This window comes from Aythya ferina (genome assembly GCF_964211825.1).
Source record: "Aythya ferina genome assembly, chromosome: 1".
Taxonomy (NCBI): domain Eukaryota; kingdom Metazoa; phylum Chordata; class Aves; order Anseriformes; family Anatidae; genus Aythya; species Aythya ferina.
Window position 1 is genome coordinate 83,589,801 of NC_140296.1, and position 26,364 is coordinate 83,616,164.

At 44.8% G+C, this 26,364-nt stretch overlaps 1 protein-coding gene and 1 long non-coding RNA gene across 6 annotated transcripts; one reads left to right on the top strand and one right to left on the bottom strand.

Moving 5' to 3' along the window:
• Positions 1 to 833: 833 nt before the first annotated feature.
• On the bottom strand, positions 834 to 2,342 carry LOC311421175. Its single transcript, XR_014684727.1, has 3 exons — positions 2,244 to 2,342; positions 1,889 to 2,123; positions 834 to 1,774 (listed from the first exon to the last, which is right to left on the bottom strand). It is a non-coding gene; the product is annotated as an uncharacterized lncRNA (long non-coding RNA).
• Positions 2,343 to 2,736: 394 nt separating this feature from the next.
• ZFX (zinc finger protein X-linked) lies at positions 2,737 to 24,799 on the top strand. Of its 5 annotated transcripts, none has more exons than XM_084492730.1 (8): positions 2,737 to 2,855; positions 9,766 to 9,854; positions 10,314 to 10,880; positions 18,413 to 18,562; positions 18,760 to 18,903; positions 18,997 to 19,131; positions 21,685 to 21,825; positions 23,296 to 24,799. In XM_084492730.1, exons 2-8 carry the CDS (start codon positions 9,794 to 9,796, stop codon positions 24,480 to 24,482), a joined length of 2,385 nt encoding a protein of 794 aa, XP_084348856.1. In that variant the 5' UTR covers positions 2,737 to 2,855; positions 9,766 to 9,793; the 3' UTR covers positions 24,483 to 24,799. The 5 variants fall into 5 exon arrangements, with proteins under 5 accessions (XP_084348856.1, XP_084348858.1, XP_084348860.1 ...); XM_084492732.1 differs by having other exon boundaries at positions 2,742 to 2,800; XM_084492731.1 differs by lacking the exon at positions 2,737 to 2,855 and adding an exon at positions 3,926 to 4,065.
• Positions 24,800 to 26,364: the final 1,565 nt, after the last annotated feature.

Genomic DNA, 26,364 nt, shown 5'->3' on the forward strand with positions numbered 1-26,364 from the left:
CATGTCAAAGCACTGAGAATGTTTACTGTATAGCGTTTGATTTAACTCAGTGACTGCTTGTCACCAGCTGACAGGTTTGTCCAGGTTGAAAAACTGCTACTGTTAAAGGAAACATGATGATACAACTGTCCAGTAAAATTACTCAGTATGGCTGTAGATCGAGAAGCAAACACACCTATGTGGAAAGGCCTACAAAACAGCCAACGCAGAGCTGGTGACTCTCAACTTAGCATCCCATTTCTACAACCTGGAGCAGTTAGCAATGGAGGAGCTAGAGCTTCAGCAATTTGGCGGTGTTACTTGGCACACGTGCGTTTGCTAAGCATGCTGCCGATAAGCAGGAAGGGTGCTAATTAAGACATTAAATAGGAAGGAACTGAGACTGAAAATGGCTTTTTCTTAATTTTTAGAATTTGTTTGCATGTAAATTATCAGAAAGACAGATGCAAACATTATTAGCCATTCTGACCTACAGTCACACCAGGTCTTCCTGACTTGAGGGACACACACAGGAACACAATCTGTATTATACAGATTGACTCTTTTTAAGAAAACTTAGATGGAACCTTGATAACCAATGCCAAGTAAGAAATTACTAGCATGTATCTTTGGAACTAACCCAGTGATGGCTAAATTTGAGTAGAATTTAGGAGGATATTTCAGCAAAAGCCACGGGCTCAATTTGCTCTTGTGAGGACGAAGTCGGATACAGCAAGGTTACCTACTGCTGAGGGACAGACACTAGGACAAGCTCCAGGGAAAAAAACAAACAAACAAAACAACAACAACAACAACAACAACAAAAAAAAACCACACTGGGCCACAGGTAAAACTAGTATCAGAAGGGCTCTCTTCACAGGACTGTGGAACAATTGAGCTATGAAACCTTACACGCAAGCTATATTCTGTCTCTGAATTAAATCTGACCCCAACTAATCTCTAATTAAGGTCTGAAATCCTATTGCTTACAATGTATTTTTTTTTTTTTTTTTACCATTTGTGGACTCTACTCCAAAAAGTGCAAGTCACAAAAACATTTCTGCAAACACGTGAACCTGTGTTTCTACAAGGTGGTGCAAGTACATTTATTTTATCTGCAGTTTTCAAGCATGTTCTGCCCTTGGACTCCCCTGCTAGATGCGAGAGCAGCAATGTCTGTGAGTATCAGTTGTAAACATGGCTTCCTTTCTGGCAGCTCAGCAGATGGGAGTTCCCCTCTTCCTGACCATAGCAGGGTGTTTGTGGCCTATTGGTCGGCGTCAGAAACGTTCGTGGTTGGGGATAACACTTAGATCATGGCTGTATCGAAACAAATTGTTTCTCCTTAATAACTCAAAAGCTGTTGGTATCTGACTCCTGAGTAGCAGGGAACTAGGGGATAAAAGTGCAGTGGTTATATGCAGACAGGGCGAATGACCAACAGCGACCAGACAAGAAGTTGAGTCGGGCTTTCACAGAACATCTGGGCATATGCCTTTCAACGACATCATGGCTCTTCTGATGTCTCTCCTTGCAGTGACCTAACACATGGACGTGCTGCGTTTTCAAGGGCAATGCTCTGTGTATTCAGGACTTCCGTTCCACATGTGAATGACTGATTTAATTAATCGGAACCAAAAAGCTTACAGTGTACTGTGCTGTTCATTATAAACGCTTTAAACTTGTTGGAAAAACTCCTTAAAAACACAGAATCGCTGAAGTTGGAAGGTATTCTGCAGATCTTCTGGTCCAACTCCTACTCAGCGCAGGGTCAGATACAGCAGGTTGCTCATGGCTGTGTCCGGTTAGGTTCTGAGCATCTCCAAAGACTGAGAACTCACAATCTCTCTGAGCAACCTGTTCCACTGTCTGATCAACCTCAACCTCACAGCCATTTTTCTTTTCATGCTTAAATCAAATTTCCAGTATTTCAATTTGTGCCACTGACTCTCCTCGTGTCACTGAATGCTACCGAGTAGTGACTGGCTCCCTCGTCTTTACTCCCCTCATCAGGGCTTATATATAAGCATAACATCCCCCTGAGTCTCCTTTTCTCCAGCCATTCCTTCTGAGCAGCCTCAGCTCTTTGTCCTTCCTCATGTATCAGATGCTCCAGTCCTGTAACCACTTCAGTGGCCTAGCTCCTGTGAAAGCATTGCATAATATGAATGATCAGAGGCATGTTCCAGCCAAGGAACTTACCAACGCTTAAGTAAAAACAACACTTTGAACATATTTTTTTCACTTTTCTATATGAGATCTACCTTGCTGTTGATTACGAATTAAGATATTTTTCTGCTCTTGTTCCTTTGGCTTCTTCCATTCTAACAAGAATGTTAGCTTATTTTATAGTAGTATCATAGTTATGGTCAAGATTAATAACTGTTTTTAAGGTAAATATTTTAGGAACCTCTCCTGCAGTACAGCTTGGTCTGATTCTACAGTAGTTTAACTACGACCTTCATAAAATGAAATAAAATAGATTAACTTTTGAAGTATCATGGTCAAAATTTGCACAGTTCAGGGTACATGTTTATCATATAGTACACCAAAATAAACTATAAGCGTTTCACAAGAATCGACCAAATTACTTTTTAAAACTTGTGTGTTAAGATGGGAAACTAGTGTGCAAAATTGCAGCTGAGTCAAAACTGAACCCCAAGGCTCATTCTCAGCATAAACACTGCATGGGTGCTGTTCAGGGCCAGATAAGTGACATTGGCCTGCGTTGATAAGTGCAACAGTCCGTTTACTTCCAGTTTACTTAAGTGGCTAACACAGAATGAGAAGCAGTCCCCTCGAGCCCTGACCCCACAACTAGGTGAGAACTCCAACCGCGTTGGATGTACCTACTCATCGCCATGAGGTTGCTCATGGTACGTGATTTCTGGTGCCTTCAACGCTTTAGGTTGCATCTTTTGTGGGTCAACAGTGATTATTTTCTTTAAAAAAATAAAATGAAATGGGGTTAAGTTTTGGGGCGAGGAGCAGGAGGCACTGCCAGCCAAGCGCGCTGGATGTGCCAGTACCTCCTTCTCCCCAGTTCTGTGCAGTCTATGCGAGCAGACCTCCCCCCCTTTATTTTATTCGCTTTTTTTTTGTTTGTTTGCTCGGCGGGAGCGGCGCCGGGCGGGCCGGGGCGCCATGGCGGCCTCTTACATAAGCGCCAGCGGCCCTGGGGGCAGCGCCGGCCCCGCCAGGCGTGCGGGAGCCGCTGCTGCGAGCCGCAAACCGGGGGCTGGGGCTGGGGCTGGGGCTGCTGTTACCCGCCCGGCCCCGCTGTTGCTGTTGTTGCAGTTCTGTTGTTGCTGTAGTTAATGGTGGCGGTGCTGCCTGGGGGAGCGGCGGCCTGCAGGCCCTGGGGCTCGCCCCGTGCCCCTCGCCCCCCGTGCCCGCGGCCCCGTCCCCCCCGCGGCTTCTCGCCGGGCACCCGCAGCCCTCGGGCCCGCAGCGCAGCGCCGGGCCGGGCCGGGGCCTGCCGGCCGCGGGAGGCCCGCCATGGAGGGGCCGGGCCGGGCCGGGCCGGGCCGGGCCGTAGGGCGGGCGGCGGGGTGCCGGGGGCCGCGGCTGGGCTCGGGGGGCTCGGGGCTCGCCGCGGCGGCGTCGGGAGGAGCCGCGGGGCGCGGAGCGGAGCGGGGCCGCCCGTCCTGTCCTGTCCTGTCCTGTCCTGTCCTGTGCCGGCCCGGCCTCGCCTCGCCGCGCCCCCCCCGCCTCGCCCGGCCGAGGCCCCCGGCCCGCCCGGCGGCCCCGTCCCCGGCGGGCGGCCGCGGCGAGGCGGCGGCGTGCGGCTGCCTCCCTGCCCTGCCTGCCGCCTGCCCGCCCGCCTGCCTCCCGCCGCCGCCGCCTTCCTTTTCCTGGGTCTCTCTCTCGGGCAGTGACGTGACGTGCTGACGGCGGGCCCGGCCCGGCCCGGGGAGCTTGGCCGCTTCCACTCAGCTCCGAGCTCGGCCCCTCCCTCCCCTCCCGCCCGCCCGCCCCGCCGCAGCCGCCGCCGCCGCCGCTGCTGCCGCCGCCGCCGCCGCGCTCGGCCCCGCCGCGCCGACAGAGGCCGCGCCGCGCCCCGCGCCGCCGCCCGCCACCCGCACGGTAAGCAGCCCGCGGCGCGGCCCCGCCGCCCGGCCCGGCCCGGGCCTCCCCCTGCCCGCAGCAGGCCGCGGCGCAGGCCCCGAGGAGGCCGCAGCTAGGCCGCGACGGGGCTGCGCCGACCGGGCGGGCCGCAGGGGCCCGGCCGCCCAGCGCCGGGCGCCGGGCGCCGGGAGCGGGGGGGGGCGGCGGCGGCGGCGGCGGGGGGGCGGCGGCGGGGCCGGGGGGAGGCGGGCGAGGCGGGCGGCGGGGCCCGGGCCCGGCCGCGGGGGGCTCGGAGAGCGGCTGGAGGAGGAGACAAAATGGCGGCCGCGCGGGGGGGGGGAGGCGGAGGGCGCCGGGCGCCATCTTGAATTAATCGCGCCCGCAGCCCGCGCCTGGCGCAGGCCGGGCCGGGCCGGAGGGGGGAGCCCCTGGCCCCGCTCTGCCGCCGGCTGCGCGGACACGGGGCCTCCGCCGCCGCCTCCTCGCTGCCGGCCGGCCCCGGGGCTGCTCCGGGAGCCGGGGGAGGGCGGCAGGGAGGGCGGTAGGCAGCGAGGGGGCAGGCGGGCGGCCCCCGGCCCCTGAGGAGCCGCCTCAGGAGCACCCCCCGGGTGCCCGCTGCCCCCCGGCCCCCCACGGGGGCTGCGCCCTCGCCCCGCTGCTGCCCGGCCGCAGCTCAGGCGCCACCCAGCAGCAGCCCGACAGCTCTGCGAGACACCCCGAGAGGAGGCCTCTTCTCTTTCCTTTTTTCTTTTTTTTTTTTTAATTATTATTATTATTTATTTATTTGTTTCTCTAACCAGTTTCCACGAATGCCCACGGCACTGAACTACAACAAAGAGAGAGAGAGGAAAAAAAAAAAAACCAAAAACACGCACACACACAAAAACAAACAAAAAAAAAGACTTGGTATTTTTCATTTTTCACCGCTTTCCCCCAAATCGCAGTGAAACCCCCGGCAGCAGCGCTTGCGCCTCCTGCCACCGCGCAGTACAGAAATAAACGGCTCTCTGATTGCACCCTCGCCTTTGTAACCTGGTTTTTATTCTTCCAACCCGTTCGCCCGGCGGTGCTGGGGGTCGCCTCCAAGACGAGGGCCGGGCGCTGCAGGAGGAGGATTTTTAACCTTGCACGTGCGTGTGACCGGGAGCAGCGTGTGCCCAGAAGTGGGTCACGCAGGGGGAGTTGTGACACTGCAGCCCTGGTGTGGGCTGAACCCGCAGCAGCCTCGCTGGCAGCCGCCACAAAGCTTCGGCTCGCTCGAGGCTCCAGCCCGCTCGGGGACGTAGGAGGCGTGCTGCAGTGCTCGCTGTGGTGCAGCAAGGCATGACGGGGGGCTCGGCCGCGGCCCTGCTCTTCGGTGCTTTTAGTGGAGGTAGGGGCTGGGGCCGCTGGGCGAAAATGGGAAATTTCGCTGTTTTTGTTTTACGCTGCTTTTGTTTTGTGCCTCTGTTTGCAAACAAACACACACACCGTTCTTTCTTTAGGCAGGGGGAGTATATTTCTTTATCAAAAGCATGGCTTTTCTGAGGTTTCCCCTCTTTTCATTTCATTTTTCCCCCTTTTTTTTGTGAGAAAGCAGAAAAAAGTGATCATTTCTGTGGCGTATTAAAGATCTTTCTCTTAAGTAACTATTTTTAAAGTTGCTCTCTCTTTAAAATGCTCATCCGTTTCTTCTCATTTCATCTTGATTACCTTGCCAGGCCTAGTAAGTCAAGGATATTTGTGTGGCAAGACCGTTTCCAATGTCTGCATTGCTTTTCTTGACTGATTGTACTCAAGATCAGATTTATGGAAAATACCCTATTTTATTTTGGGAGGTTGCTCTGTTATTCCTAATGGCTTAATACTGTTTCTTCCACAAATATGTACATATATATATATATATATATATATATAAATATATATATGTATTTGTCCTTCCACTTAAAATATTGCTTTGACATTCATGAAATCACAACCAGCCAAGTCCCTGAATAAATACATAAGAATCAATTTGTAAGAGCTACCTTTGCCAATTGCATTGGGTGTGTTTCAGGGTTGTATTAATTTTAAATCCATGTGAAGCTGACAGACCCAAGCCAAGCAAAAGATGTAGGTATTTAGGTCTTTGCAGAGATAAGAAACTGAGGGGACAGGTGCCTGGGCTTTTCCCATTCTAGTGGTAGTTAGAGGAGCAGTTCCCCAATTGCAGCGATTCAAACAAAGAGCCATGTAGGTTTGGCCATTGAGAAAGGAATAAATGTAGTCCTTCTGGGCACCTGCTCCTCTTCAAGAGTTTTGGTTCCCAAACGAGAACTGGAAATTGCTTCACTGCCAGAACCGGCTCCTGAGGTAAGTGCCCACTGGAACATTTTGAAAGAACCGAGGGGAGGTTCTGCCCTTCTTCAAGTCTTGCAGGAAGGCGAACTGCTGCTATTGCTTCTTAGGCTCTGTGGTATCACAAGGTTATCACGACAGCTATCACAAAGATGTTTTGTGAGAAGCTTTGGTGTTTCTTGCGTTGCAGAAGAGTGGCTTCGTTGCAGAGCTGCCGGCTGGTGCAGAGCCACTGGGCATAACTTCCTTTGTGTGGCTGAATCTGGGGCCGCTGTGCTGGTCCACTGATCAGAAGAGCAAGCAGGAAGAGATGCAGTGTTTTCTCATCTGCTGCTTAGAAAGTTCAAACCCTGAAATGCTTTCAGGAAATGTTTAGAGATTATTTTTCTCCATCCACAGAAAAATGCCCTAATGCTTTTTTAGGCTGCAGATTTTGATTTGGGCACCTTTATCAATGTAAATGGTTTACTTATATTGTGTTTTAAGTGCCTGCCTCTTTTGGTCTTCTTCCCTAATTACATTGCTGCATGAGGGAGGGGGTCTGTGCCCTGGTGGAGCAGTTTTACGGCGCTGCACATGTGTAGGGCTTTGTGTATGAGATTTTTTTTGGCTGGAACGGGGTACAAAAGTTCACTATGAGAAACATTATTTAGGAAGAAACTCATTCAGATTTTTTTTTCCTTCTTTTGAACAAGTACCAGAGCATAAATTCGTCGCCTTTTAAAGACTCAGTCTTGAAAACTCACTTGCCTGGGACGCTTCTCCAGTCATTTTTTGTAGAGCACGAGCCTTGGCTTTGCATAACATTATGCCCCTGTAGGTGAAAAGAGCTGGCTAATACAGAAGAGACCACGCTGGTATGCAGAACACGCAGTTGAAGGTCTGCTGGGCTGTCTGTGCTGGTGGCAGCGTCTTTATGAAGTGGCACCACCACGAGCACCACAGACTTGCTGGTTGCAGCAGCTGGCGCCTGGAATCCGGGCAGCAGTGAAGAAATGGTGTCAGCGGGCTCCTGCTGGAAGCTGGGACGTAGTGGCGGCAGCCTCCGGGTCTCACGGAGGAAGAGAGAGACAAAAGGAAGACGAGGGAGAGCCTCAGTAATAGGGAGAGTGAGGAATTTGGGGAGAGGTTAGGGTAGAGAAAGTGCACGCATGAATCATAAGAAGTAGGAATTTGTGGTGGCGTGCTGGTCAGGTGGGTGATGAAAGCAGGAAACAGAGAAAACGAATGCCAGTTCCTCCGGTGGCTCGTGGTGAACTGACACTTCAAGCTGGTTGGGTTCCAGCTGATCAGGGGCCAACACGTGTGATAATGCAGTCCTCAAAAGCACAGGCAGAAACAGCGTCCTGGCTTTTCCCAGGAACCTGGGCAGCGAGCGCTAGCTTCTGATGTGTGCCTGAGGAGAGGGGCAGTGCGTTTCCACACAGTCAGGCCTCCCGGTCTCTCCCAAAAAATCTGTGAAACGCTGGTGTAATCTTTGCTGCACATTTTGGAGTAGCACGGTGTTATGTAAATGATGAGAGCGTTCTGTAGCTGTGAGCTGGAAAGGTTAAACGAGTGGGTGAGAAGGTAATGAATGTCGTGCAGGTACAGGGATGCGAGGAGTTGGAGTAACAGGAAAGCTAAACACTGAAAACAACTCAAGAGACAACGTGATTAGAACAGAAATTTGTAATGGTTGACAAGGCGTCTGCTGAGCAGGTAGAAGTAAACAAAGTTGGGCATGAATAATTCCTGCTTAAATGACTGTATTCATCCTTCGTACTCTGTTCTTGTTTCTCTGGCCTGGCAGAAGTTGATCGCCATCAGTCAAGCTATATCTTGTATCTCAGGCTAAGAAATGCTTATTTTCTGCTCTTAATCCTTAAAAAAAAAAGGTATCTGCATGAATAGATACTCCTGTTCATAATAGCGAGTGCCTCTGACAGAAAAGGTTGACATCCAGAATAATGGCAAGGTGATTTATGTCCAGCTGCACACCACAGCGACCTGGTAGCACCCCTGGGCCCTTCCAACTGAACGCCACACAAATGCGGAAATCCTTGGAAAATTACTGTCCTGTGGCTGTTTTTCCGGTAGTTTGATATCTGGCTATATTTTGTGGTCACCTTTTGAGAAGTTGAGCTAGAAGAATGGTGAAGTCTAGAAAATACTTGCTACAGGTGACAGTTGTGCGCTTTGGAGTAGTTTTTGTGTTGTATGTAGCAGTGATCCCCCTGAAAACACAATGCAGATGCCAGTTGGCGCAGTTTTGGACAGGGTATGATTCCTGTGGAAGCCTTGGCCAGAATCTTAACCTTTTTTTCTAGGCCTTTTATGAAGGCATCAAAGACATGGGGAGATTTCTGACACTGAGAAATGGTCGGAGGAAGGAGAACCGCTGAAATCTGCATCGTCCGCTTGTACGGAAACTCGGGCAGAAGCGTTGAGCAGCGTGCTGCTGTTGCCTCTGGCTGGTTCAGCACTCGATAGCTCGTTGTCCTTAGCGCAAGGGACTAGTCCAAGTCCACCTTAGATCCCATTGTACCCAAGTGGGTTTGCCTTATCCTAATGATAATATTTTTACACAAACAGCAAGATCTAGATTGGGGTTTCAGACCTACTTGGTATTTTGACTTTGTAGTATCGTTTGGTTCTTCTGTTGAGACGACTGAAAGCCTGCATGCTTTGAAGAAAAGTTGGCATTCTGTCCATAGAAACTTGGTAGAACTTTTGACAATTTGGTAATTGGAGAATATTTCAAGTATAAAAACAAATAGGTACTTTGTCTTGAGGTTGGTGTTTTTTAAATATTCACAGTCATGAGATTTGAAAACCTGTGGTGTTATATTCTGGAACCAGTTTGCACTGAGGATTTCAGTCCCTCAGGTGGCATAGGAGTAACTTCCTCCTGACTGTCCGAGTTGATGAGCAGAGGGGCATCAAAAGTGATGTGTGTTTCAGGTTGCTAGCTGCCTGCCCTTAGCTTAACCTTCTCAGGCTTTGTTGGTTTGAGAACACTGACATCCAAAAAGACTTGAGTGTGAACTTGCCTGGACTTTGTCTTTTTTATTTATTTATTTTTTTTTTCTTTGTGAGGAAATCACATTTCCATATCCCTTTATCAGCTTTTTCTGTGCTTTCTGTATTTCTGGTGTTTTGACAAGTGGCCTGGGGTAGTCAGAGGTTACACTCCTCATACTTCGCCATGGGTGTTTGGTGGTTTGGAATAGTATTTCTCGAATCCCAAATGGGTTTACTCTGAGTGATTTCTGGGCCATCTTCAAGTCAAGAGGTGTCCTCTGTTCACCTCCATATGCCCCAAATTCCAGCTTTTCCTATAATGAGTATTGTGAGGGCAGAGGCAACCTTCTCTGCATAATACTTGTGAGTTAAATAACCTTTCTTCTTTACCTTCTACAGACACTGTGACTGATGAGAGTTAAAGGCCATGGATGAAGATGGGCTTGAATTGCAGCCACATGAGCCAAATGCGTTTTTTGATCCAACAGGTCTGTCAGGAGATAATATGTAGATAAGACTGTACACATGAGATGCTGTGGACTGTTGTTTATGTTGCCTTTGTTTCAAGGTGCTATGCTACAGCGATGCTTTTTGTAGAGAGTAGTCACCTCAGATTTCCAGCTGTTTTCAGTACTCAGAGCAATACAAATGAGCTACCGTTCTGTGAAGTAAAAGTTGTTTGGATATCGGGGGAGATCCTAAAAATTGGTAGCCTTTTGTTCGCTATGTTGTTCATCTTAGTTATGTCAGTATCTACTGACAACGTGCTTTATCAGCTCCTGTTTATCTGCCTGTCTTAATTGCTTGTAATTAAGCCAATCTTACGATGGCTTTGCTAAACGGCTGCATAGTGTAAAAGTTGAAGTAAAATAGACGTAATTTCAATATTAACCACTTCACGTGAGTTAGTTCTACAATTTAAACGTTGTTTTGATTATGTTTTTCAGGAGCTGATGCAGCACATATGGACGGAGATCAGATTGTTGTGGAAGTACAGGAAACAGTATTTGTTTCAGATGTAGTCGACTCAGATATAACCGTGCATAATTTTGTTCCTGATGATCCAGATTCTGTAGTAATCCAAGATGTCATTGAGGATGTTGTTATCGAGGATGTTCAGTGCCCAGATATTATGGAGGAGCCAGACGTATCTGAAACTGTCATTATTCCTGAACAAGTGCTGGACACAGACGTAGCTGAAGAGGTCTCTTTGGCTCATTGCACTGTCCCAGATGATGTTCTAGCTTCTGACATAACAGCAGAAGCAATGTCAATACCAGAACATGTACTGACGAGCGAGTCAATGCATGTACCTGAAGTTGGACACGTAGAACATGTAGTTCATGATAATGTGGAAGAAACAGATATTGTCACCGATACTCTGGGAACAGATGTTGTTTCTGAAGAAGTCTTGGTGGCAGACTGTGCATCAGAAGCAGTGATTGATGCCAATGGGATCCCTGTGGAACACCAAGACGAGAAGGGCAACTGTGAAGATTACCTGATGATTTCTTGTAAGTGTCTGGGTAAAGCCATCAAAGTTCTTACAATACGGGTTTGGGTGATGCTTGAAATATCCGGGCGAAGGCTTACAACAGAACCAGAACCAGGCTTCCTATATTTACTGAAGTGCCAGTCTCCCAAATGTACTCAGATGGGGGTATCTTTAGGAACATGTACCAGCTGAAAATTCTGGTGAAGCTAATGGAGAGAACTACTGGCAAATGCATGTCTGATTATAAGGTATTTCTGTAGCATTTTGCGGCGTATAAATAACAGAGCAGGATTCCAGTAAAGTGAATGCCATATACTTACTAAGAAGTGAAAGAAAATAAATGTGACGTTGTATGAAAATGCATTTATATGCAGGTTACTAAAATTACTGCCAAGCCATTAAGAAAACCAAACGCTTACTTCATGGAAAAGGGAGTCCAAAAATTGTTTTTTTGGAAGCCTAAACGACAATTCGTTGTCTTTGTCTTGTTATTTTGTGAAGGCTCTCCCCTTCGCGCCCTGCATAAATACAGACAACAGTATATTTTTCTCTATTGTTTTTTAAGATGTCTTCTTTTCTTGATTAAGTAAAGGACAGAGGTATGCTGCTAATAAAAAGAGTAGCTGATGCTGCTCGTAGCTGAGAAGCAATTGTGAATATTTTAGTCTTCCCTAGAAACAGTGGCACAATCCATTTGAATCCTATTTCAGAAGGCTTAAAGTAGAGGGAGGGTGGGGAAAAAACACAGCATATTATCAATCCTTTTTCCACTGAGGATATCCATTAGTGTGAAGTGGAGCTTATTCTAAGTGTGTTACATATTTGAAGTATGTTACCTATTGTAATGTTGACTCGGTGCAGCACCTGGGAACATCAGAGTGTCACTGCTGAACGTTTGTTTGTCATAGAAATAGAAAAGCTTTGTTAGTCTGATTTGTTTAATTGCCATTTCAGACACTTCAGTTTTGTCTAGCATTAAATGACTCCATTGATGAGCCATACTTTATGCTCTGCTTCAGTTACCTGTTTTTTCCCCATGTTTTTCTTTTGCTTTGGACGCTTCTTTTGAAATGTATGATAATTTGTTTTAATTTTATATTCCGTGCTTATGGATTTTAATGTTGCTTCTCCTTACCTAGGATCACTGCATTTCTTAATTTATCATCTCTTGAGTTCCTTGCGTAACCTTGTGCAGCCATGTTTTGAGTTTATATGAGGTACAGTTAATTCTCTATTATCTGGGAAAACAGTGACTTGGGATAATGCAAAATACGGATATCACGATAATATGGATAACGCAAAATACTGTAAAACTCAGCAGCAGGAACGTGCTGAGATGGCATAGAGAGAGGAGGGCTCGGGGGTGCTGCTCCCTGAAGTGATATTTCTCCAGACTAATAAATGCTCTCTGTGCAGCTTGGTACATCTGTAACTTTCTAATTCTGGTCCCCACTTAGGTCAGATGAAAGCAGCCCAAACACCTGCAAGCACCTGCAGCATAGTTAGGCAACGGAGTGGATAATCCACCCATGGAATTGGGACCTGACTGTGTAAGGGCTCTGCTGGTGCTCCTTAACCTGTTCCTTATCCTTGACTGTAGCTCTTTAAAATGCTGCTGCTGCTTCTCTGCTCACCCTCCCCCTGCAGGTTAGCATCCTGCAGCACGGAGGCTGCTGTGGCAGGATCCCTTCGCAACCTGTGGCCTGCATAAATTGAAGGGAGAGGGCCGGACAGATACGATGCCCTTCAGCCACTGCCAGCATAGTGTCTCGCAGAGGGACGGGGACTGAAGCTGTCATTTGCATGATCCCTAAAAAGCCCAGCCAGCTAGGAGGTCTTCTTAGACGTGGTAGCCGCTGCCAGCAGGCGGTAGCTGACCGAAAACAGGAGAAAGTGAGTGTTGAGCTGTGTGGGGAGAGTCTCCATTTTCAGTCACGCGCTCCTGCACATGCATTGCTGCAGTGTGGTACCTCCTTTAGCATCAAACTCCCCCTGATCGTCTTGCGAAGTGTTTTCTCTAGATTCAGGGCCTTGGACAAGCCAGCATTTGAAACGTTCATTTTGTTACCAAAGGCGCGCCTTTGCTATTTGTGTTTAAAATGGTAAATTGCGTGCTGCAGTTGGTCGGAGAGGGAAGTTCCCTGTTGCCACCTACTGTGTGTGCAGCCTGCGCAACGAGTTCTGCTGGTTGCGAAGGCAGGGGCTGGTGCCTTCCTGTCAGGCAGAGGCAGACTTCCCAAATAGTCCCTTCCTTGTGGGGAAAGGATCATCTAAACTCATTTCCATTATTTTTGCATCAGCAGTGCGTGTGTTTATTGATCTTTCCTGTTGCCTGTCTCGGTTGTTGGGTTGCCCTTGGTAGTAGGTGGTTTTTCAAAGGAAGGAAAATCAACACGGGGTTTGATTTTTCCATCTTAACCTGTGCGCTCATGCTCGGTCCTGGCAAAGCTCCTGTGGCTGCTGGGGCGGACGTCGGGGCGTACTTCTGTCTGCTGTTACAGCAGCCACACGGAGCTGCTTCCCAGTCTGGGGCTTAGACTCTGTTCTTCGGGATGCTTTATCTTTTATCTCGTCGCGTGGAAGGCGGGCCATCACACCTCACATTCCTTCTGTGGCCATGGGTTTCTCAGCCTGTACTCTTCTGTGGAAAGCAGGCGAAACCTTCTTGCTCTCTTCTTCCTATCTTTTGGCTTTCTTTACATGTTCGCATTTTTGTTCCTGAGGTATGGAGCCTACACAGATTTTTTTCAAATAGGATCATTTCTGTAGTTTTATCCTGCAAATACCTGTTTTGAAATGACTAATATATCCCTACTTTCTTAAATACTGTCTTTCTGCCTCCCTGGTTTCACAATGTTTGGTCTCTTCAGTGAGTACCGTCCCTTTGACTTCCATTCTGGGACTTGCCTTCAAGACACTCGGTGTTTTCATGTTCCTTTTCCTGTTCAGATTTAATTTAGTTTCTACATTTATATATCTTTGCTTCTTTTTTTTTTTTTTTTCAAGATACTGTTGGCTCAGGCTATATTATTGCTTGTCATCTGAAACACTCTCCTTTTTTCTTGCATACTTTGTCTTTGCCCTCAAGCTTCTTTTTTTTGGTCTGTGGTGGATTTGGGACACTTAGAGCAGGGCTGAGGCGGGCATTTGTTCGCTCAACAGAGACTGCAAACTGCTACTAATGAGTAGCTTGAAAAGGTTTGAAGGAGGTTTGATAAATTGGCTCTTCTTTCACATAAGCGATAACAAGCCAGTTGGTGGGGATTGCCCACAACCTTTGGGCAGGAAATGATGAATTGCGTTCTGGCTCACACTGTTCCCAAATGTTGGGTAGCAAATCCTAAGGCTCATAAAATCATTTCTCCTAAGTGAAATGGTAGCGGTGAGATTAGCTAATATTTAGCAAAACCAGGAAAAAACAGGACTTGCTAATGAAGGAGAGTAGTGCCATATGATGGAAACTGAGATTTTTGCTTGTCTGATTTTTTTTTCAGTTTGGCAAAATGAGGTGTACCCTCCGGCATGAATGAGTCCCATAAGACAAAGAAGTTGTACTCCGGTGTTTTTGTGTTTAATTGAAGTAAAAACAGTGAGGCACAGAGGAGGTTTGATAAGTGGAGTCTGGAGAGAGGGAAGGGTAGCCTGGCAAAGTTCAAGCTGGAGTTTTAGGAAGTTAAGTGACGTTCCTAGACGCAGGGGATGTGCCGTGTCCGTATCCTTACTGTGACTGAGTTAGACTTGCCTGTCCTTGTTGGACCTGAACTAACACTTTCCATTACAGGAGTCAAAACCTGGGCTACTCAAAGAGGTATAATTATAATAGTCTTTTCATAGGTCTAGGTGAAACATCTCTGTCCTCGTCCTTGGATAAGATGATTAAGTTGAAAGCATTGGATCTGACCAGCAAAGCCATAATGTTCGTGCCTTTGTTACAGCCATACAGTAGACTTTTAGTCAGGAAAACAAAATGCTTTTGTTTGCTCTCTTAGCGTAAGTAAATACCTCACTCTTTTCCCCTGGAGGTTCTTAAAGATGCAGGAAATCACCTTTTCCCTTCTGTGAGGCAGAGCATGTTGCTGTGCCTTCTGCTCAACCATCAGAAGGGCACCAACAGCTAGTGCAGCCAAAACTGCCCAGGCAGTCACCCTGAGAGGGGAGGGAGAGGAGAGTTCCCTTGGTCTGGGAATGAGCTGGTCTCAGAGCAGTCCCTTGTGTGGTCTGGGGAGAGCAGAATGAGAAGGATGGGTGTTAAACACTGAGGAAATGCTCCACTGATTGCTACCCTGAGGGGCATTCCCTCTCTAATGGGAATGGCATTAAAATCAAAATAGAACAGATTTCTGTTTTCCCACAGGTTAGGAAACCTACTTGGCCATTAAAGAAATAACCCGTCAGTACAAATCACTTCTGTAGTGTACCAGGAATTCTTTGCCATCAAGTGAAGTACAAGTGAAATGTTTGTATCGCAGATAACCGAGCAGTCTGCCTGGGGAACACAGCGTGCTTTTAGGCTGCTTTAGCAAAAACAGGATGCTAAGCAGTGTCCTTTCTCATTAGGAATGGTTACGTAGGGTTGGTTCTTTTCTATGCAGACAAATATATTGGAATAATGCTAGTCTGATTTTTTTTTTCTAGTACTTGAAAAGTAATGGCCTCTTATAAGCTAAACTAATACTTTGAAGGTTGGTCAGGGTGGTTTTTTTCGTGTGTGTTTTGTAGTTTCCAAGAGGAAGAATTTAAGAAAATGCCAGTTGTGCATGGGTGAGATGGGTTTCTGCGGGATCCCTCGATGGGCTGTGAATTTGAATGAAAACTTTGAACGTCACCAGAGTTGCAGTTTCAAACACTGATCAGTCGGTTCCTTATGAATCATTTGCTCTGGTCGTGAGAATGAGATCCATGGAGAAGGCAGAAACATAGGGAAAGTGTTAAATAGAAATCAAGTTCCATAAATGCTGCCAGAGCCTAAATGAATCAGTGTAGATAAATGCTCATATATCCATCGGACAAAACACTATGGAAGTGGTGCTCTGTGTGATAGATACCCCTTCTCTTTGGCCTCATTTATCTCTTCTTATCTCTGTTCTTCCTTTTTCTTTCCACACCATTTTTCTTCCTGCTACCTATTTGCTACTATGCCGAGCAAATACTACTACCTTTCCAAGTCCTTCAAGGGCTTTATTTTTTTCCCCTTTTGTATGAGGAAAGTTGGCCTACAAATCAATTTCATCATAGTTGAATGGTGCCGTTAAAGAGTACTTAAACTAACTTTGAAAATACAGTTGGATATGGAGGAAAGTCAGAGATAAACAAACCAGAAATTGTGTAAGGAATTTCTTAAATCGTGTTGTTTAAAAGTTGCCTTTGAATCTTGGAGAATTTATTCCAAAGGCTGGAGCATATTTTTAAGACCTGGAATTCTTCTGTTGTGTGAATGTTATCAATGGATACTTCCATACATACTCGGTTTTTGTTGAAAGAAACCAGCCCGCTTCATATGGTGCGTGTAGGTTTGTTTTGTCTTTAATTGCTTCAGCCGTAATTTTCCTTCCTTGAGCCTGTTCCAGCATCAGTTGAACTTGGCGGCAGACTTCCCCTTTGGCTTCAGCAGTGTAAAGTCAGTCTGCGCTGATTTGAAAGCCTTCCACATACACGTGCGTGACGCTGGGAGCAGCCAAGTTGAAGGAGAACAACTCCACGCACCTAGAGCAGGAACCAGAGCAAGTTTTCGTTTTGTTCCAGTGACATTTGGCCTTTCGTGCCCGTGCCAAAGAATTTATAAAAGTCTGCTTAATAACTGAATACGCGTACTGTAGAGATATGTTAATGCGACTCAAAATAACATCTGGAGGCTTTTACTTTTGAAATATTTTGGGGTTCAGCTACAGGATGTTACGTTGTCCCTCACCACAAAATCCTGTACTCCTTGTACTCCTTCAGACATTCTGTGCAGCGGCCATTGATCGTGAACTTGGAATAAGCACATTCAAGTTTTTTCTGCTGCCGTTTTTGTGAGGAGAGGGAGACTAATTTATTTTAGTCTTCATGAATTCATTTAATGTCGTTCATATTTCTTTGTGAATAATGATGCCTCGTTGAGAAACAATACTTAAGTACAGTTGCGTTTCAGCCACGAGACAGAGCACATGCTAGCTTATCTAACTTAAAGGCTACTTTATTGACTTCCTGGCAGGAAAACAATTGTCATAATGTTCTGAGCTTGCATATTTTATTTTATTTTTAGGTAGATCCTCACGTAAATAGAAGAGTTGCCGAGTTACTGAGTTATACAAGCTGTGATGTAGTTATGAGGGTAGTTTTGTGAGTACCAGTACAGTGAGCATACTGCGTTATTAATTTTGTATGTGCTAGGCATGGTAGTCAAAAATGCTGCAGCACTTACTGGACAGTTCTTACACTTCTCTTTAGTATAAATTTGGCACGTTGCTGTTATGAATCCAAGTTAAACGTGGCTCTGATGGAGCCACACCAGCCTCCAAAAGTAACTCAAAGAAAGAACAATCAAGTGACAGATTTCAAAAGTGTGGTGTCACATTACAAGTTCGTAAATAATCTCATCACTGTGAGAAAATTCTGGAGCTTTTGGAGTCGGAAGATTCTGAAAAGGTTTTGAAATACTGGAATTGATTTAGTCAGTGCGTATTTAGTATTTTGTCTTGAAAACCCAGGCTTGGTAAAATCAGATGGTGTGTGTGTGTGTGTGTGTGTGTGTGTGTGCACGTGCCTGCGTAGAATGTGTCTTATACATCAGAAATGTGCTCCTTAGAAACCTGGCTGTTAGCCACGCTTCTGTGGGAGGCCCAGGCAAGTTACGGCACTCCCAACTGAAGCTGGGTGTCAGAGCGCTTCTGAGAGGAAGAGAACAAAATTGGAGGTGATGGTCAGGAGAATGTATGGGCTACACTGTAAAATCCAGTGCACGTCCCTGTTGGGAAGGGTGCTGTGAGCAATTAATTGAGGAGGTTCACCAGGGCTACAACGTCACAGCAGCGCTTTGGAGCTGTGAGTGGATGAGAAGAGGTGGAGGTTTTTCATCTGGGTTTCCCCTCTAGTCCGTAGGAAAAAGCATTAATAACACCACCTTGCAAGGAACCAGGTTGGCCTGGCGAGAATAGTACCACTTGCATTAGAGACAGGGGTCAACAGCAGATACTTGTTAGATGTGAAGGAGAAAAGCACCTAAAAGTGAGAACAAGTAAAATTATGCCGCAGAGTAAGTACTAACGTGCTGTTTCTTGCTACCACCATCTTGCTGCAGATCACTGTTTCCCTATTAGTGTTGCCTGGTGTGGTGCTCGTGCTTCTAGTCACATCACTGCAGCACTCCTGCACTTCCCCCTTAACTAGAAGATACGGCTTGAGTTTTATGTGTTTATTGGCCATGTCAGTGATATGAAAAAAGTATTTATGGGTAGGTTCTTTATCACAATGTAACTTCAAACTGCTTCCAACTTTGAGTAGTAAAGTAATAAAGCCTTTCATGGGTCTGTCTGTATACGACTGGGTAATTGTAATAACTTGTTTTTGTAGTGGATGATGCCGGTAAGATAGAACACGAGGGTTCTGCTGAAATTACCATGGAGGCAGAGTCAGAAAGTGGCTCTTGTAAAGTGGATGGCATTTGTCCAGAAGTCATCAAGGTCTATATATTCAAAGCAGATCCTGGAGAAGATGATTTAGGTAAGACGTGCTCATTTTAGAATACTCCAACCTGATACTTGAAACCTTGCCAAAGCAGAGATAGTGGTTTCTCTCCAGTCATCCGTAAGAAGCTGTGGGTCTAAACGTTCAAGATGTGCAACCTTTTGGTTTTTGCAATTTAGAATAGAATTTGAACAAAATGTATTAAAATATTTTGTTCTGGTTTTCCTAACTAGGGGGCACGGTAGACGTTGTCGAGAGTGAGCCAGAGAATGATCACGCAGTTGGCTTACTTGATCAAAATAGCAGTATTCGTATTCCAAGGGAGAAAATGGTTTACATGACTGTAAATGATTCTCAGCACGAAGACGAAGATTTAAGTAAGTAGGTGGCTTTCATTTGGGAACGGGGATTTTCACTTTCAGCAGTGCAGTGTTCTTACTAATTTTTTCCTGATTTCTTTTTTTTCCTAGATGTTGCGGAAATAGCTGATGAGGTTTATATGGAAGTGATCGTAGGAGAGGAGGATGCAGCAGTGGCCCATGAGCAGCAAATTGATGACAACGAAATTAAAACTTTCATGCCCATAGCATGGGCAGCAGCTTATGGTAGGTAACATTCAAAGAATTCTTCCTGGCGACACCATAACAAAATGTTGGATTTTGTTTTTGGAGGGTAGAGTGCTTTTTGTGCTTGTGCTTCTTGTTTAAGAATGGTTTCTTGGCATAATGAGCCTTAAAATTAAAAAAGGGAAGAGGGGAGAAGCTGTAAAGCTGGCTTCTTTTTATTGCTATTTTAATAGGCATTTTCCTTCATAGTGTCAAGATGTGGAAGGGGAAGTACACAGGAATTCAGCTGAAAAATTGCATCTCAAGTACATTTGTCCTTCGCAGTTTCAGGACACAGAAAGAGTTGGCTAGGGAATAGAGCTGAATATTTTTATTTGGAAAGAAAAAAGCAGATGGGAATATGTAGGATTCAGTGTAACAGTGAAAAGCAACGCTGGCCTCTAGCTTGATTTAAGTGTTTTCTAGGAGGAACGTATACATATGAGATTTCACTGATGGAAATAACTAATTAATGAAAAATAAGCTGGAGGGATAGATCTCAAAATTATAGAAGAACCTTGAGAATATTTCTAGCATGTGGAACTGTTTTTCATGAGCATTAGTATCTGGGCACCAACTGGTGCACCAACTGGTTTCCAAACCCTACATAAGCTGGTAGAGCAAAATCTCATCTTAGAAATGTTTCTGTATTGCCGCCATCCTCCTTCTAAGCACACTCAGAGTAAGTGAAGCAGAAAAAATAGTGGAGTGGGGGACAAAACCCAGGGTATGTGTCTGTACGATGTGAATTTTGGTAATGGTGCCAGTGAACAAAGGAGAGGGAAGTGCTGAGAATGCATCATGGGTCTCAAATCATAGACGTACATGTAAGTCAAGGGAGGGCAAGATCTCAAGGAACAGCACGTGTTAGGAGTTGCTTAGGGGCTGGATAGAGCCTCACCTTTGGCCACACACAGGTGAGCAGAGCTTCAGTGTAGGGGAAAGGACAGAAGCCAGGCTGAGTAGGAACACAAAATGAAATTAAGAGGACAGCTGTAGACAGAACGTTCAGTGACTGTGGAGAAGGAGGGTAAAATGGAGCAGACGACTAAGAACAAAGAGGTGGAATCGCAAGTGGAATGTAAGAATGTGGGAAACAGCAGAGTGCTTGTATCATCAGAAGTAAGCAACCTTCCGTGCAGCATGAGGGATGGTGGGGAATGGAAGAAATAATGAAGCAATGAGGGCATGATAATGGCAAAAGTTTGGCAGAGGTTTGTTATTTGCACTTCTCAGAACTCTCCTCCACTTCAAGAGGTATTAAAGGCTGATAACAAACGGGATCCTAAACGTTGAACGTGTTTTGTTGCTGTATTGTAGCAAAGCCCCGTTCCACCACTGGGCTTTATATTCCAGCAAGTTCTGCAGTTTTATTCCAGTATTAGAAAATGTTTCAGGCCTGTTCTGAGTTACACTTGGAAGGACTCTTCATGCATCTGTTGCAAATTGTAACTGCTCCGTGTAAGATGTGAAATTTCTTTTTGCTTTCAACATTTGTATCACTTACCATGTTTACTGTTCAACACCTGAGCTAGCGCATAGGTCAGAATCTCCAGGCTCTGCACATGTCTGTTCCTGGCTCTGACTCTCCTTACATTCCAGCATGAATATTCATTCACAGCACTCTGCAAAGGGAACAGCCATTGAGCTTCTTGTGCTGTCTTCCACTTGAGTCTTCTGTCTCGTTTGTGTGCTCTTCTTTGACTAGGAGCTGTTGTCTTCTGTTGATTCAAGTAAATACTTGTCCACAACATTTGTTGTTAACATTTACTTAGGCTTTTAAACCACTAATGTTAAACTAATTGCCAGTAAGTACCTTTCAAGTATATGCATATATTTACTTGGAATTGTTGTGTTTGTTTTATGTCCTGTGATACCATTTGTGTATTAAACACAGAGCTCTGTGGGGTAAAGATTGTTTCCTTCTTTGTGTTAGACAATACCAAGCATGTTCTTTGTTGCCAGAGGAAATAATTTGTGTTAAAATTTTAGGCGTGCAAATAGTACGTAGTGTATAGTGTTTGTGTGCAAGTTTATGGGCTGCTCAGAAGAACTCATTGGTCACGGCTCCTGTTTTGAAATCTGGTGTGTGAGGAGCTTCAGTCAGGTGAATTCAGATGCCCAGAAGTGAATGAGAGCACACATGAATGTATTTCAGGGCTGAGAAGACCGTCGGGCACCAGAAATATTGTGACATTCTTGTTTATTGATGTTAAACACTTTGGGCACAATTACCAGTCGAAGGACTGGAAAAAGTGCTGCACTTAAACTCTTTGTGAAATAGAAAGCCATTTACTCCTATTAATTGTCTACTCCTGTAAATTACTTTTACAAAGCCAAGGCTATGGGGTTCGTAATACCAATTATTTGGAATGATAACAAAATCATCAGTTCCATACAAGGCAGGTTTTTCGACTCGTCCTATATGTTGTTATGGTTTGATTAAATGTCAAGGCAATTGTTTATCGTTTTTTTAATTAGCATTCTAGAGTTTGTTGCTCAGATAATCTCCACTGTGATGACAGGGGGTAACTTTTTAACTTATCTCGTTAGGTAATAATAGTGATGGCATTGAAAGTCGGAATGGCACTGCAAGTGCTCTTTTGCACATAGATGAGTCAGCTGGACTTGGGAGACTGGCTAAGCAAAAACCAAAGAAGAAAAGGAGGCCTGAGTCTAGGCAGTATCAAACAGGTGAGTAGTGGCTGTCTGTGTTCTCATTCATGTAGGTACTTACCCGTAAACAAATGTGGTGTGCTGAGAGGGTGTGCAATTTCTTTAAAAAAATAATAAATTGCAGATTACGTTGTTGGCAACACTTCTACATCATAGATGTGTGTAAAAATTCAAAATATATATATATATAGTTGGTGTGGATTGTGGGTTTAGGGTTGTTTTTTGCTGTTCGCTTCTTAGGGAAACTATGTCAAGGGACAAGAAAAACCCCAGCGTCATAGCAAAAGGTTAAAAACTGATAAACTTGACTTGCCACACTAATTTTAATGTTTGGTTAAGGTAACTTTTTTAAAGGTAAGGTTAGACAGATAAAATAGCACTCTGTAACAGTACTTCTAAAAACCTTTTTGTCTTTATTGAATTACACAGAACAATATATTGCATTATAGCAGCTCAACTAGTGACTGGAAAAGCTGAATGTTACATGTTTACATTAGCCAGTGTGAATTCTGTGCCCTCTTAATTGTGAAATAAATTGTCCTGATGTTCACTCCAGTGTTCTTGCTTGCATCCATAAGCACAGATACGCTGTTTTGGCATTATTTGGTTTCTGCTGTTACTGTGTTATGGTCTGAAGGATTTATTTGGTCTGATAAAGTTGAAAACACACGATTTTTTTTTTTAATAGCCCTGTTTTAAATTATACTAGAAGTTTCTTTCCAAATCATGACTTAACCGTAGGAGTTCTGTTTTGTCTAGCTCTGAACTAGTAAACCTGGCAAATTTTAATTTTAAAGTGTGCTTTTTCTGTTTCCAGCTACCTACTCAGTTCTCCTAAAACATTTTTGGATAAGAGAGCTTTTTACCATGCCTAGACAAATTCAGGATAAACAAAACAGGCTGATGGATCAGTGCAAACAAGTTCCAAGGCTTTGAGGTGTCTGTGTGTGAAATGTGTTCTCATTGATGCCTGCTTGATACCTCTTCAGATTGTAACTGTGACAGATGGCACAAGGAGGAGGTGTTAGTTTGGGGACATGTGAATTGTAGTCAGCGATAGGTGAATAAACTGCCAAATCAAACTTGATCTGCAGATTCATGGAAAGGCAAAGATGGTGATGTGGTACGCTTACTATGTAATACTCAACAAGCATTCTTTGTGCTAGCATAGCTTTCTGCATGAATTTAATGTGTGAGCTCAGAATTGTTCAAAGTAGAATTACTTGAGGTGAAGAACAGCTGGGTGATGCTTTGGTTGTCTCCATCTAAAATCAGTATTTTCTTTTTCCTGGTGATAATAATCATAAATGAAAATACTAATTCTCTTCATTTTTTCTACCTAGGCCACTGACAAGCTAGGTTATTATGTAGTGTAGTGTGCGTGTCTGACTTGATCTCATGTAGCAATTCAGCTTAGTGTTAGTGTTACAAAATTCACTGAAGTATAATATTGATGAAAATGGGTTTTTTTGTTTGTTTGTTTTCCAGCAATAATCATTGGCCCCGATGGTCATCCATTGACAGTCTACCCCTGCATGATTTGTGGAAAGAAATTCAAGTCTAGAGGTTTCTTGAAAAGGCACATGAAAAACCACCCGGAGCACCTTCTTACTAAGAAAAAATACAGATGCACAGACTGTGATTACACTACGAATAAGAAAATAAGTTTACATAACCACTTGGAGAGTCATAAGCTGACCAACAAAACAGAAAAGCTTATTGAGCGCGATGAGTGTGGGAAAAGCTTCTCTCACGCGGGAGCTTTATTTACACACAAGATGGTGCACAGGGACAAAGGAGTTAATAAAATGCACAAGTGCAAATTCTGCGACTATGAGACAGCAGAACAAGGATTACTGAATCATCACCTTTTAGCTGTCCACAGCAAGAACTTTCCTCACATTTGCGTGGAGTGCGGCAAGGGATTTCGTCACCCGTCGGAGCTCAAGAAGCACATGCGCATCCACACTGGTGAAAAGCCGTACCAGTGCCAATATTGTGAATACCGATCGGCCGACTCTTCTAACTTGAAAACTCACGTAAAGACTAAACACAGTAAGGAAACGTCGTCCAAGTGCGATATTTGTTTCCAGACTTTTACAGATACCAAAGAGCTACAGCAGCATACGCTTATGCATCAAGAAAGTAAAACACATCAGTGTTTGCATTGTGACCATAAGAGCTCAAACTCGAGTGATCTGAAACGACACATAATTTCAGTCCACACGAAAGACTATCCTCATAAGTGTGATATGTGTGATAAAGGCTTTCATAGGCCTTCGGAACTGAAAAAACACGTGGCAGCTCACAAGGGTAAAAAATTGCACCAATGCAGACATTGTGACTTTAAGATTGCAGATCCGTTTATTCTGAGTCGCCACATACTCTCAGTTCACACAAAGGATCTTCCATTCAGGTGCAAGAGATGTAGAAAGGGCTTTAGGCAACAAAACGAGCTGAAAAAACACATGAAAACACACAGTGGCAGGAAAGTTTATCAATGTGAGTACTGTGAGTATAGCACTACAGACGCCTCAGGCTTCAAACGGCATGTTATTTCCATTCATACAAAAGACTACCCTCACCGGTGTGAGTATTGCAAGAAAGGTTTCCGAAGGCCTTCAGAGAAGAACCAGCACATTATGCGGCATCATAAAGATGTTGGGCTGCCTTAAAGTCTCTTTCACAGACTTACGGCTGGAATTGTAAAGGAATTTTGCCTTTCAGGCAGTTAGCTTATTTTAAAGCCAATCACCTGCGATCACCCACCCACCCACACACAAAAAAACAAACAAACAAACAAAACAAAACAAAACAAAAAAACAACAAAAAAAGCATACTGTGCATTTGATTTGTTGCTGTATAAAAATAGGATTATTGCTTCTAGTTGACTTTTATACCTTTTGTTCAATAGCGTGTTCTGAATTCTATTCAGTTTGTTTAATAAATGAAGAAAAGATGGCAACAATAAAGTTGCATTTAATAAAGTAAACCCCGTCTCTTAATGAATTTTTCAACCATAATAGTTTATTTAAATATATTTATCTTACTGACCTCGTTGATACTCACAGTGTCCATGTTAATGCAGTTTTGTCGTGAATTTTAAAAATATTAAATTTCTCTTGCTAAAATTGTCGGAGGTGTGTATAAAATGGGGAATTGTGATGCTGAAGATAAAGTCACTAGGGCCCACCTAATTGTCTTGTTTTGACTATACAGACTGTGGCAAGTTCACTATTTTGCGTTCAAGGAGTTACACGTCTAACGTTATTGCGGAAAACTATTCTGCGTTTTAATTCAGGTTTCAAAGATAAAATTAAAAAAAAAAAAAAGTGGTTTGGGGCATTTTTTATCTTTGACAAATTTAAAAGTATGCTCAAATATGTTTATTGTTCTGTGCTTCTTTGTCTTTGAAAGGTTTTGTGTGTTACAAATGAGTTGGTTTTTCTTTTCAATTTACTTGATGTTGGAAGCATAAAATACTGTCGTTCCATTTGCAGAGTTGATAGATCACAACTGTCTGTACGTGCCGGTAAACGTACCTCAGATGTAATGGTTTTATGTATATTAGTATTTCTTCAAAAGAACAGTTTGTGGTTCAAGTCACATTTTTATTCTGAGTTGATTTAGAATAAAATTTGAGACCAAGAGGTGCCTCGATTTTGGAAACTAGATACTGATGCTGAGAGCTTCGGAGGGGGTGGAATGGAGCAGGTGCGTTCATGAGGAGCAGAGATGTTTCACTGTAGATACCCGTAACGATAGTAGCATACCCTTATGGTAGTAACAGAACTGTTTCTAAATTGAATGTTTTTTCCTGAGCCATTAGCAGCTGTGTTAAGCTGCTGTTTATTAATTAGTACAGTATCCAGAATTAACCCAGTTCTTTTAATCTGTTTATAAACAGCTGGCAGAACATTACAATTATTATATGCAATTTTGCCACCTGAAGACTATTATAAAGTAGTGCTGTATCATTTGCTAATTGCAGAATAAATGTACAAAGCATGAAGTCATGTACGTTAACGACAACTCTTGGGCAAAGAACCTCAGACAAGTACATGCCAGCTCGTAGGACCTGGCCCCGCTCCCCTGTCTCCAGTTCCCCCTGAAGCCACTGGTTGGCTGTGGATTGCAGCTTTCGGACCCACCCAACTGGCGGTCAGACGAGGATAGGTTTGTAACCAGCAGTTCCCTCACGGAAAAGGCTCAGAGCCTGTCCTGGTGCTTTCTCTCCTGCCTAGGCAGGTGACCGTCCACGCTGTCCTGTCCAACAGGAATTGCAGTAATGATTGCAGGTTTGGGGCCATAAAGGGACAAAGGTTTCCTCGCAGATGTGCATCTTCCAAACGTTCTGTATTTGGTTTCGTTTCTGAGCCCCGCACCGGTTTGCTCAGCCCTTCTGTTTCGCTGTAAGCTTAAATACTTGTGTTCAGTTCGCTTCCACCCGTTGGGGAGAGCCCGATGCCATGCCACTTACCCCGCTCTGCCCTGCAGTGGTTTTCCTTCCGAAGCCTGCTTGCCCGTGCCCCCAGGCTCGCACAGCCCCGCTAGTGA